Source organism: Hyla sarda, chromosome 10 (genome assembly GCF_029499605.1).
Source record: "Hyla sarda isolate aHylSar1 chromosome 10, aHylSar1.hap1, whole genome shotgun sequence".
Taxonomy (NCBI): Eukaryota; Metazoa; Chordata; class Amphibia; order Anura; family Hylidae; genus Hyla; species Hyla sarda.
Genome location: NC_079198.1, coordinates 131,121,958 through 131,135,738, shown reverse-complemented (window position 1 = coordinate 131,135,738; position 13,781 = coordinate 131,121,958). Strand labels below are relative to the sequence as shown.

Genomic DNA, 13,781 nt, shown 5'->3' with positions numbered 1-13,781 from the left:
TCCCACAGTCTATGCAGCTTATCTGTATACTCTGTGCCTTACAATCTGTCTAAGGGGTCAGTTCTGGATAGGTAGGATGCTAGTTAGAAGGGGAATACAAAACAATCAATATGTGTGTGATAATAAAATCAATATATGTGTGATCATACAATTATCATGGCGAGAATTGTTAAATAAATCAATACATTTCTACAATCTTGTCCGAGTTTAATATCAAGTGATGCTTAAAGTACAATTAAAGAATTACATTTTTCTTTGCCATGAACTTTTGGCTACTCTTACGAAATGCACTTCTTCCAAGTTTTACTTACAGAACAATGGGGCCCCTCACCACGCCTTGCCAATATGGAACCAAGATAAGAAGACCATATGACGAAGATGTCTATTATCTCTGGATTGGATGAAACACGTCACTATGGACATTTTACACTATAAAGAACAGTGCTGTTATCCGATGGTGCGCAATGCCAGCAAAATAAATGACAGTGCGATATTGTAATCTTGTAATAATTTAATAATTATTATTTTTAATATGGTCCAGCGGTTTCACGTTGCTTTTATCTTCCACATTACCATATCCGTACATAATGCACTAGACACAAAAACAGGATTGTCAACAAATCTTGTAGGCAAAAAAAAAGGTAAACTCTGGACCTATTTTTCCTTGTGAGCTGAAATGAATATGACACCCTTATGGTCAATGAGGGGACTTATACCTGTTGCCTTCTTACTCACACAGATATCAATAGCAAATCCTTCTCCAACTAGAGCTTTCCTGAAAAATTCCTCATTATAAGGGAAAGTAGGGAACTTGTCTTCCCCAACCGTGTAATATGTCATATCTAAGAGCCCAATTTGCAAGAGGTGTCCTCCAGGTTTCAGTAACTGTGAGAACTTCCTGAGATATCTCCTGTAATCATCTTGGTCTTTGCTGATAGTTTCTAGGAGCGCAACGCTGATGATACAATCTGCTGGTGGTAAGACTATCGGATCCATTATATTTTCTTTCTCGAGGTTACATTTTGCGACATGTTGAGCGGCTTCTCTCACTTTTCCTTCTTTGTCCTGCATCTGGGCACTGAAGTAAATGGGAAAAAGGGACAAAGTGATTATTCAATCTCAATAGGGCAGCAAGAAAACTAAATGCTTAGACCTTGACTATTGTTCCCTGTACGCCATTGCCATCTGGGATGCTCAGGAGTGTTTAGGAGCTGGGCATTGACAACTACTGAGGAGTAGCAATGATCCCAGAGCCAGTCTGTAATGTAATGTAATAATAATGTAATAATGTAATGTAATAAATTTTATATATATATATATATATATATATATATATATAATTTATAAATAAATAATTGGTTGTTTGGAACAGTTATTTAATTTTGACATACAGTTCAAGAAAAAAGTGGATGCACTCACCTAGATATTCTGCTGGCAGGAATCAATTTCCAATAAAATAGTACAGAAGGTTGACGCAGAGGAGCAGCCTCGCAGTGACAGACTGTTTCCTGCGCTCCAAGTGCTCTTCATCGGGCTGCCTTTGGCAGCCCGAGGAAGGACGCTTGGAGCGCAGGAAACAGTCTGTCGCTGCGAGGCTGCACCTTTGCGTCTACCCGCTGTACTATTTTATAAAGATTGAATAAAGATTCCTGAGAGCAGAATATCCCGGTGAGTGCATCCACTTTTTCTTGAACTGTGTGCCTTTGCTTGTCTCTTTTGGAAGTGCATCCCCGGGATACTCCCCCAGGTGTTAGTGCTGGTGTCTCATATGCCAGAGTGGGCTAATCACGGACAGCAGTGTCGGGCTCTCCAGCTCCTCATAGTCTCGGATCTATTTAATTTTGAGCCCTCTAATATCTGAAAAACACAGAAACATTTTAGTAGTGAAATGAGGTTAATTGGATCAGCAGAAAATGTGCAATATGCATCAAAACAAAAGTTTGGGCTCTTTGTCATATTGTTTATTTGAATACATGTAACTATCTACCTCTGATTCACTGGACACACAATTGGTTTGGTGGCTTATTAAAGGGGTACTCTATACCTAGACATGTTATCCCCTATAGATGTGAGAGAAAAAAAGAAAAGAACCAAAAACGGTGCCTTGCATATTACCCTTTAAATATGGAGAGACAAATAATGTGGGGGGAATTCACAGGTCAATTATATTAAAATAAGCGCATATTACCCCGTGAATGGGGTACTCACAGAGCTACTGTGCCGGGAGGTCCCAGGAAACAAGTATAGGCTTGTCCAGACGAGTATATCCAGATGCAAGCAAAAAGACCTTTGATGTCCTGGCGCTGCTCGTTAGGTCATCAGAATAAGAGAAGGAAGGCTAGAAATAGACTTCAAACAAAACTTTATTTCTAAATTATAAAAATAATAAAAGTGTGGATGAAGCATTTCGAGGGGGGCTCCCCTCTTCCTTGATCTGAGGAAGAGGGGAGCCCCCCTCGAAACGCATCATCCACACTTTTATTATTTTTATTATTTAGAAATAAAGTTTTGTTTGAAGTCTATTACTAGCCTTCCTTCTCTTATTCTGAGGACCTAATGAGCAGCGCCAGGACATCAAAGGTCTTTTTGCTTGCACCTGGATATGTTACCCCCTACATATGGACGTGGGGGCGTGGCATAATGTCACGATCACGTAAGCCCCAGGCTTCCATGTCCGTATCGCCGCAGCACCAGCCCGGAGATTGCGGGGGTCCGGTCGCTGCATAGTTGATAACAAGTCTAGGTGTGGAGTACCCCTTTAAGCCTTGAAACTCATAGACTGGCATATCCAATAATGATAAATGGTATTTAAGGTGGTCAATTGCAAGTTGTTGTTCCCTTCTGTGAAGAGTGGCACCATAGGGCCTAAAAACAACTCTCAAATTACCTTAAAACAAAGATTGTTCAACATTTTGGTTTAGTGGAAGGATACAAAAAGCTATTGCAGAGATTTAGACTGTCAGTGTCCACTATGTGGAACATAGTGAGGAAATGGAAACCACAGACAAAGTTCTTGTTAAGGCCAGAAGTGGAAGACCAAGTAAAACATCAGAGAGACAAAGGCGAGGTTTGTGAGAACAGTCAAAAACAGTCCACAGACCACCTCTACAGACCACCTCTACAGACCACCTCCGAAGACCTACAACATCATCTTGCTGCAGATGGTGTCACTGTGCTTTGTTCAACAATTCAGAGCACTTTACACATGGAGAGGCTGTATGGAAGAGGGTTGCAGACTAAGCCTTTTCTGCATACATGCCACAAAAAGAGTCACTTGAGGTGTGCTTACACACATTTGAACAAGTTAGCTTCATTTTGGAAGAAGGTGTTGAGGACTCATAAAAAAAGTTTCAGTTTTTTGGTCATAACAAGAGGCTTTATGCATGGCGTTAAAAGAACATAGAGTTCCAAACACTTGCTACCCACAGTTAAATTTGGTGGAGGTTATATAATACGGTGGGGCTGTGTGGCCAGTGTTGGTACTGGAAGTCTTGTTAAAGTTGAGGGTCACATGAATTCCACACAATATCAGCAGATGCTTGAGAACAATGGAGCGGAATCAGCCACAAAGTTAAAATTACAACTGGGCTGGATATTTCAACAAGACAATGACCCAAAACACGGCACAAAATCTACTCTGGCATTTATGCAGGGGAAAAAGTGTTCCTGAATGGTCACCCCAATCCACAGACCTGAATATCATTGACAATTTGTGGTGTGATGTGAACCGGGCTGTCAATACTCAGCTACCATTAAACCTTACTGAACTGGAGGAGGAAGGACTGAAATGGTCCAAAATACCTTCATTCAGAATCCAGGCTTCACTACAGGCTATAGGAAGTGTCTAGAGGCAGTTTTTTTTTCTGATATAGGAGGCTTAACTAAATATTGATCGGATATTTCTGTTGGGGTTCCCAAATTTATGCACCTGTCTCCTTTAGTTTTAATGCAGATTGCGCATGTTCTGTTCATCCAATAAAGCTCATTTCACTCCTGAAATATTACTGTGCCTTTCAAATATTCGATAGCACAAAATAATAAATGAGATTATAAATAAATGTGATATTCCAGAATTGTCGTCACTATTAAAATAAAATGTTTATTATTCTGCACAGATACTCTGCATAGTGTGAACTTTAAAAAAAATGCATGGTATATATATATATATATATATATATATATATATATATAAATTTTTTTTTTGGTGATATCAATCATTTATATTAGAGATGAGCAGACTTTTGAAAAATTTGATTTGAGTGATTTGCCGAATTTTTTGAAAAATTTGGTTCGATCCAAATTTATTTGCAGCAAATCTATATTTAAATGGCTATTTATGGCCCAGAGAGAGCCTCAATAGGGGTGTATAACACTTTGCTGTGTTCTAACACGCATATGGAGTGTGCTGGGGTAGTGAAATAATACTGTTATTAAGTATGACATGCAGATTACAGGCATTGCTTTTAGAATCATTGACGCAGAGCTGCACAATGACAGAGCCTGGAGGTGGCAACAGTATGAGGAGACCATATAGTGACTGAATGACACAGCGTGGAGGTGTTGGCAGCATGAGGACACCATATAGTGGCTGAATGACACAGCGTGGGAGGTGTTGGCAGCATGAGAAGACTATATAGTGGCTGAATGACACAGCGTGGAGGTGTTGGCAGCATGAGGAAACCATATAGTGGCTGAATGACACAGCATGGAGTTGGCAGCAGCATGAGTAGACACTAGGTCTTCACAATCCCTAGGATTAAAAGATGAATTTTGAAATTTAAATTGAAGATTTAGGGTAGCTAGTGCTACCATAAAATTTGTTTAGGTCCAGGCCCAGGCCCAGGCCCAGCAGCATCAGTAAACCATATATTAGCTGAATGGCACAGCCTGGAGTTGGCTGAAGAAGGAGAAGGCCATTTAGTGTCTTAATGGTACAGCCAGGAGTTGGCAGCAGCATGAGTAGACACTAGGGCTTCACAATCCCTAAGATTAAAAGATGAATTCTGAAATCTAAATTTAAGATTTTGGGTAGCTAGTGCTTCCATAACAAAATGTTTATTCCCAGACCCAGCCCCATCAGCATCAGTAAACCAAAGATTGCCTGAATGACACAGCTTGGAGTTGGCTGAAGCATGAGGAGATCATATAGTGGCTGAATGGCACAGCCTGGAGTTGGCAGAAGCATGAGTATACACTAGGGCTTTACAATCCCTAAGAATAAAAGATGAATTCTGAAATCTAAACTGAAGATTTTAGGTAACTAGTGATACCATAAACATTTATTCCCAGACCCAGGCCCAGCAGCATTAATAAATCATATATTTGCTGAATGACACAGCCTGGAGTTGGCTGAAGCATGAGGAGACCATATAATGTCTGAATGGCACAGCCTGGAGTTGGCAGCAGCATGAGTAGACACCAGGGCTTAACAAACAATTTAAAAAAAAGACGACTTTTGAAATTTAAATTGAAGATTTAGGGTAGCTAGTGCTGCCATAAACATTTTTTAGGTCCAGGCCCAGGCCCAGCAGTATCAGTAAACCATATAATGTCTGAATGGCACATCCTGGAGTTGGAAGAAGCATGAATAGACACTAGGGCTTCACAATCCCTAAGATTAAAAGATGAATTCTGAAATTTAAACTGAAGATTTTGGGTAGCTAGTGCTACAATAGCAACATTTTTATTCCCAGACCCAGGTTCCAGCAGCATCAGTAAACCATATATTGCCTGAATGACACAGCCTGGAGGTGGCTGAAGCATGAGGAGACCATACAGTGTCTGAATGGCACAGCCTGGAGTTGGCAGCAGCATGAGTAGACACTAATGCTTCCCAATTACTAAGATTAAAAGAGGAATTTTGAAATTTAAACTGAAGATTTTGGGTAGCAAGTGCTACCATAACAAAATTTTTATTCCCAGACCCAAGCCCAGCAGCATCAGTAAACCATATATTGCCTGAATGACACAGCCCAGAGTTGGCTGAAGGATAAGGAGACCATATAATGGCTGAATGGCACAGCCTGGAGTTGTCAGCAGCATGAGTAGACACCAGGGCTTCACAACCCCTTAAAAAAATTAAATTGAAGATTTAGGGTAGCTAGTGCTACCATAAAATATTTTTAGGTCCAGGTCCAGCAGCATCAGTAAACCATATATTGGGCCTCATTTATTAAGCTGAAACCGACCAGTTTTTGTCTGGTTATTTTGTCTGAGACATGTCTGAGACATGTCTGCCCCAGTGTGCGCCAGTGTGCGCCTGAAAAATCAGACAAACCCAAAAAGGGGTGTGGTCTGTCGTAAAATGGGTGTGGTCTGTCGCAAAAGGGGTGTGGTTTCACAAACCGACCAATTTACTATGGAATTCACAGAAAATCCTGTGGGTAAATGGCTGGAAATATCGACCTAGAAAAAGCTGGTCAGAAAATGTTCCCGACTTTTCCCAATAGTGAATAGAGTGGAATCCTGCATGTCTGAAACAACTTTTCCCACTATTTAAAACCCGAAACTCTTAGTAAATGAGGCCCATTGCCTGAATGGTACAGCCAGAAGTTTGCAGCAGCATGAGTAGACACTAGGGCTTTAAAATCCCTAAGATTAAAGGTTAATTCTGAAATTTAAATTGAAGATTTTGGGTAGCTAGTGCTACCATAACAACATTTTTATTCCCAGACCCAGTCCCAGCAGCATCAGTAAACCATATAATGTCTGAATGGCACAACCTAGAGTTGGCAGCAGCATGAGGAGACCATTGAAATTTATGATTTTTAAATGTAAGATTTTGAAATTGAAATTAAGAATTTTGAAATTGAAATTTCATTACTCTTCCTGACATACTCATTACATATATGAGGGGAGTACAATACGCTTCACTTCGCTTAAAACAGTATTTGTCTAGAACAGCAGCAGGTGTGTACTATTGGCTGTCCTTTCACAGTATATAGACCCTTGACAGATTAACAGGTACAAAATAGTACACTTCTTAGATGTAGGTATGTGATATGCACTAAGGAGAGCAGAAAAATGTGCTACAGTATGCTTAAAAATACTTATTTTTACCTGTGTCCCAGATTCCAAAATTCCTTTATAATCAGAAATTGTCAGAATACCGCCTGACATTCAAAATAATAAAATGATACATACGTTCTCTGAAGAAAAGGATCCTTCATTAGATGACAAGATGAGTATTGTGTGTTCCAGTGACATTAGTTCATCGGGGGAACAGGAAAACATGATACAACTTAATTCTGCAACTGAAGAACCACAACAAAGAATGAAAGACTTGAAGCCTACTGGAAGTGAGGAACTTCAAAATGGTAAATCTATCACCTGGGATAGTCAGTCAATTCCAACAGCCGGTGGTCAGTATCCACAGTTCCCTGTTTCTGCTAGTCCTTGGCAATATTCCTTTTATTACTGGTCTGGTATCAACATGGCAATAATGCTGGGAGAGTGACTCAAGGATACCCACATGTTTCCTACAATACACAGTCAATATATGGAGACCATATAGTGTCTGTATGACACAGCCTGGAGGTGGCTGAAGCATGAGGAGACCATGTAGTCTCTGAATGGCACAACCTGGAGTTGGCAAAAGGAGACCATTGAAATTTAAGAATTTTAAATAGAAATTTAAGATTTTTAAATTGAATTTGAGTATTTTGAAATTGAACTTTTAACTCCCAAGTTTTAGTGTCCCGGACCCCAGCGAGTGTGTACAAAGGACCAAATCTAACAAGGAGTCATATGTCACATGGCAGCACAATGACAGAGCCTGGGGGTGGCATCAGTATGAGGAGACCATATAGTGGCTGAATGACACAGCCTGGAGTTTGTGGTAGCATCGGGAGACCATATAGTGTCTGAATGGCACAGCCTAGAGGTGGCTGAAGTATGAGGAGACCATATAGTGGCTGAATGCCACAGTTTGGATGTGGCTGAAGCATGAGGAGATCATATATTGTCTGAATAACACAGCCTGGAGGTGGCTGAAGCATGAGAATACCATATAGTGGCTGAATGGCACAGCCTGGAGGAGGCATCAGGAGTCCTGAAAGTGACTCTAATGCAAGGAATTTCTGAAACTGGGGACCATCACCTTAATTATGTTTTGCAGTATCCATGGCAGCACAATAAGAGAGCCTGGAGGTGGTAGCATCAGCATGAGGAGACCATAGAGCAGCACAATTATAGAGCCTGGAGGTGGCAGCATCAGCATATGTAGACCATATGGCGGCACAATGACAGAGCCTGGAGGTGGCAGCATCAGCATAAGGAGACCATATGGCGGCACAATGACAGAGCCTGGAGGTGGCAGCATCAGCATAAGGAGACCATATGGCAGCACAATGACAGAGCCTGGAGATGGTAGCATTATCATGAGGAGACCACAGAGCAGCACAATGAAAGAGCCTGGAGGTGGCAGCAGCAGCATGAGGGCCATGCCAACTCTGAGAAACCCACCAACTGTTGACTGGGGGTGTCGGATGTCCCTTGGGATGAAGTGGATGACCGAGTGAACCGATCAATCACGGCTGCTGGGTTTCTGGTTGAGACACGACTGCTAGCTGACACTGGGAGCTCAAACTTCTCACTGCGACTCTGGCTGCCACACACCGCTACTCTGCTGCAACCTCTGCCTGCGCCTGATGAATTTAGGCCACTCCCCTGTGCACTTCTTGGCAATACTCTGCCTGACATACTTATTACATATGAGGGGAGTACAATACGCTTCACTAAGCTTAAAACAGTATTTTTCAAGAACAGCAGCAGTTGTGTACTATTGGCTGTCCTTTCACAGTATCTAGGCCCTTGACAGAATAACAAGAACAAAATAGTACACTATTTAGATGTATGTATGTGGTATGCACTTATGAGGGCAGAAAAATGCCCTACAGTACACTTAAAAAAGTATCTGAATACACCACCAGCCAGTGAGTATTTTTGCCTGGACTTTCACACTATCTAGGCTCTTGACAGATTAACAGGTTTAATAGTACACTACTTAGATGTAGGTATGCTGTATGCACTGATGAGGGCAGAAAAATGCGCTACAATGAGCCTAAAAACTCTGTAATTTTGTAAAACACCAGCCGGTGATCACTTTTGTATGTAGGCCCTTGACAGATCAACAGGTACAAAATAGTACACTACTTAGATGTACGTATGCGGTATGCACTTATGAGGGCAGAAAAATTTGAAAAATGCGCTACAGTACCCTTAAAAAATGTAAAGGCATTAAAATTAGGTATTGTTTTAATCTACCCACAGAACAAATTAAGCATGTCATTTTCAGCAAAAAGGGTACTGCGTAAAAACAAAACCTTCCAAAAGTTGAAAAATTGCTGTTGCTGTTCTACTTTTCAATACATCCCCACCGCCAGAAATTATAATTTTTTGCTTTCGCCGTACATTTTTTTAGTAAATGAAAGCTGTCAATGCAAAGTAAAATTAGTCAGGCAAAAAAATAAAGTCCCCTTATGGGTCTATAGGTGGAAAAATAATAGAGTTGTGTCTCCTTATGGGGGGACTCGAGTGGAAAACAATTTTCTTTAAAATCAACTGGTGCCAGAAAGTTATACAGATTTGTACTTCTATTTAAAAATCTTATCAGCTGCTGTATACTACAGAGGAGGTTGTGTAGTTCTTTCCAGTCTGACCACAGTGCTCTCTGCTGACACTTCAGTCCATGTCAGCAACTGTCCAGAGTAGGAGAGGTTTGCTGTAGGGATTTGCTTGTACCCTGACAGTTCTTGACATGGACAGAGGTGTCAGCAGAGAGCACTGTGGTCAGACTGGAAAGAACTTTACAACTTCCTGTGGAGCATACAGCAGCTGGAAGGATTCAGATTTTTAAATAGAAGTAATTTACAAATCCGTTTAACTTTCTGGCACCAGTTGATTTGAAGAAAACAAATAGTAAAAAATAGTTAAAATAAACACTAACCACCCTCTTAGGCACGGGTTGGGGTTTTTCTCTAAATATCCAAGCAAGTCTTCGGAACTTCTGTTAAATCACCTTATTCCGTTACTCACAGGCTGCAGAGATTGCCCAGGACTTTTAACCCCTTAACGACACAGCGATATTTAGTTTTTTGCATTTTCATTTTTTCCTCCTCATCTTTTCCAATAACTCTTCAAATTTTTCATCAATTTTTCATCTATAGGGCTTTATGTTTGCGGGTCTTGTTGTACTTTGTAATGACGTCACTCATTTTACCACAAAATGTATCGTGAAGCCAAAAAAATTGTTTGTGGGGCAAAATTGAAAAAAAGCAATTATGCAATTTTTATGTAGTGCACTTTTCAGTAAATATTTTCTTTATTCTGTCGGTCCATACAATTCCAACTATACCCAATTTATATAGGTATGTTTTATTTTTCTAGCGAAAAATATATAACTTTTTGTAAGAAAATTTGTAGGTTTAAAATTGTCATCCTCTGACCCCTATAACTTTTTTTATTTTTCTGCATACGAGGGTATAAGAGGGCTCATTATTTTGCACCATGATCTTTAGTTTTTTTGGTAATGTTTTTGTTTCTAATGGACTTTTTGATCACTTTTTATGGATTTTTTTTTTCTGCTATATGAAGTGACCAAAAATGTTCAATTCCGGACTTTGGTATTTTTTTTACGTTTATTCCATTTAAACGTGTGGATTCATTAATATTATATTTTAATAATTCAGACATTTAGGCAGATGGCGATACCACAAATGTTTACTTAATTTTTTTTTACATTATTTTATTTATAAAATGGGAAAAAGGGGGTGGTTTAAACTTTTATTAGGAGAAGGGTTTATACACAGTTCTTACTTTTTTTTTTTTTGTCCATAGAGGACTATAACATGGAATATTTTGATTCCTAACACAGTAATTAATGCTGTGTTATTACACAGCGTTAATCAGTGTTATCGGCGGTCTGTTGCTCTAGCCTGGCTAGAGCCACAGATTGAAGATCTGACGGCACAGAGGAAGGTAGGGACCCTCCGGCTATCAGTAAAGGTGAGCGGGACTGTACAATTGTCCCGTGGTGGTCCTGATCACCCATAGCAACCTGCCGGCAACATTCAGTTGCCGGCTTTAGGTCCCGCGATCAGCTTGGATTGCGGGATCTAAAGGGTTAATAGCCTCACAACAGCGATTGCCTCTGCAGGCTACTAGCTGCGGCCCCTGGTTGTTGATTCCAGCTGGGGGCTGGGCTGTACAGAGCGGGATGACGTCACAATTCCGCTCCATAGCTGCTCCCCCGTTCCCAGGATGTACGCATATGTCCTTGGGAGGGAAGGGATTAAACATCCTGTCCGGAAGTTGCAGAGAATAGTTAGTGCAAGGGAAGAAATATGAGGTCAGGACATGTGGACAGGATTTGAGGATGGGATATGAGGTCAGGAATGTGGAAAAGGTATGAGGATGGGATATGAGGTTGGAATATGAGGATGGCATATGAGTTCAGGATGTGATGACGAATTATGAGGACAGGATATGAGGTCGGAATATGAGAGTATGGGATATGAGCGGATGCGTTATGATCATGTGATATGAGGTCATAATATAAGGACGGGATATGAGGTTAGGATATCAGGTCAAATTCCTTTTTTCTTGAATATTCTAGCACTGGAAAAGTAATGTAAGTTGAAGATGTGCTGCCTAAAAATTTCCTAGATTTGCTTTTTATGTTTCATACAGTAATAACAATGATCATTGGTTTCCCCTATAATATGGACAACTGATTTACCTCTTTCCTTCTATCTCTACATGAATTTTTGTGATATGTCCCCAATCGAATGCTCCTGTACGTGTGTCCAGCCATCTCTTCAGCTCCATGATGCATCTGTCTTGGACCTTTAGTATTATGATGTGTTTAAAAAACTCACAGGCCGAATATAGATGGGGAATCATGGAACCAGCGCTGAGGTCAATCAGGACATCTCCTCTAATATGACCTGTAGAGAAAAATGTTATTTAAACATCACATGTGATAAACTATTATATGTGGTCATGGCAACGAAGCACAGTAAACAAAAGTGAGACTTACCCTATATATGGAGCAAAGCAGCTTGAATTGTGCCCCAGCTGCCGCAGGGTAAATATGCCTAAAGGGGGCATACCCTTTGGGATGGTAAGGATGAGAGAATGAAAATGAAAAACAAGGGTCGGTAGGGTGGGGCACGCTTTGAGGATGTTACTGGTGGGTGAGGTCCCAATTGTTATTAAAGGGACAGTTATTCCTCCCACAAATACAGGCTACAGTACAATAGCCTTAACACTTGTAGTTATAGCATCCAAGCATAGCGTGCAGAGGGAGACGCCCTATATAGTGAACAAAGCAGCTTGAATTGTGACCTACATGCCGCATGATAATTATGCCTAACGAGGGGGGGGGGGCCTAAAATCGATGGGCTAGAAACATTTACTCTCAAGCATAACCCCACATAATCCTATACCAAGATACTTACCTACTGACATAACCACATGTGGATTCAAAATATTGTGACAGCGATAAAAGAATAACATTAAGCTTGCTGCCTAAGATCCTGAAATCATTTTTAAGGACACTCCATCTACCTCTTACTTTGTCATTGGTGCCAATATGTACCATGACTGCTGGGTCTTCTCCAGCACCATCCAGCAACCTGTCAACCCGAACTGCGATGTGCCGAACTCCATCGCTAGGCAGACAACACACTGTTTCATGATCCCAGTCTTTGTGACAGATTGCCTTGTCTGCCTCCCTGATACTTGAGTCCCCTACCACCCTTTATTATCCTTAAATGGGTACTCCGGTGGAATTTTTTTTTTTTAAATCAACTGGTGCCAGAAAGAGAATAGATTTGTAAACAGATTTATAAATCACTTCTATTTAAAAATCTTAATCCTTCCAGTACTTATCAGCTGCTGTATGCTCCAGAGGAAGTTATTTTCTTTTTTAATTCCTTTTCTGTCTGACCTCTCTGCTGACGCATCTGTCCATGTCAGGAACTGTGCAGAGCAGGAGAGGTTTGCTATGGGGATTTGCTCCTGCTCTGTACAGTTCTTGACACAGACAGAGGTGTCATCAGAGAGCACTGTGGTCAGACAGGAAATAAATTCAAGAAGAAAAGAACTTTCTGGCACCAGATGATTTTAAAAAAAATATATGTTTTCCACCGGAGTACCCCTTTAACTAATTCCTCAATGTTCTGGATATTTCAGAACGTACAATTACTTTAACCCCTTAACGACCACAGACGTAAATGTACGTCTTGGTTTGGCGGGACTTCCCGCACCAGGACGTACATTTTCATCCTGTATATGACCGCAAGCATCGGAGCGGTGCTCGCATCATATACGGCAGGTTCCGGCTGCTATCCGTCCACCATTAACCCCTCAGATGCCATGATCTGTACAGATCATGGCATCTGCGGCAATGCGCATAATAAAATAGATGATCAGATCGCCTGCAGCGCTGCCGCGGCGATCCGATCATCTGTAATGGCGGACGGAGGTCCCCTCACCTTGCTCCGGCCATCTCCTGGCGTCTCCTGCTCTGGTCTAAGATCAAGCAGACCAGAGCAGGAGATAGCCGATAATACTGATCAGTGCTATGTCCAATACATAGCACTGAATAGTATTAACAATCAAAGGATTGCTTTAGATAGTCCCCTATGGGGACATAAAAAGTGTTGACAAAAAGTTGAAAAATGTAAAAAAAAAGTTACAAAAAAAGTGAAAAATCCCCTCCCCAATAAAAATAAAAATTGTCAGTTTTTCCCATTTTACCCCCAAAAAGCGTAATTTTT

The 13,781-nt window shown here is 40.8% G+C and overlaps 1 protein-coding gene across 1 annotated transcript; it reads right to left on the bottom strand.

Annotated features, from left to right (window-relative positions):
- Positions 1-551: 551 nt before the first annotated feature.
- On the bottom strand, positions 552-12,289 carry LOC130293596 (indolethylamine N-methyltransferase-like). The gene is made up of 3 exons (XM_056542463.1): positions 12,038-12,289; positions 11,738-11,945; positions 552-1,078 (listed from the first exon to the last, which is right to left on the bottom strand). Exons 2-3 carry the CDS (start codon positions 11,899-11,901, stop codon positions 655-657), a joined length of 588 nt encoding a protein of 195 aa, XP_056398438.1. The 5' UTR covers positions 11,902-11,945; positions 12,038-12,289; the 3' UTR covers positions 552-654.
- Between the last annotated feature and the right edge of the window lie 1,492 nt (positions 12,290-13,781).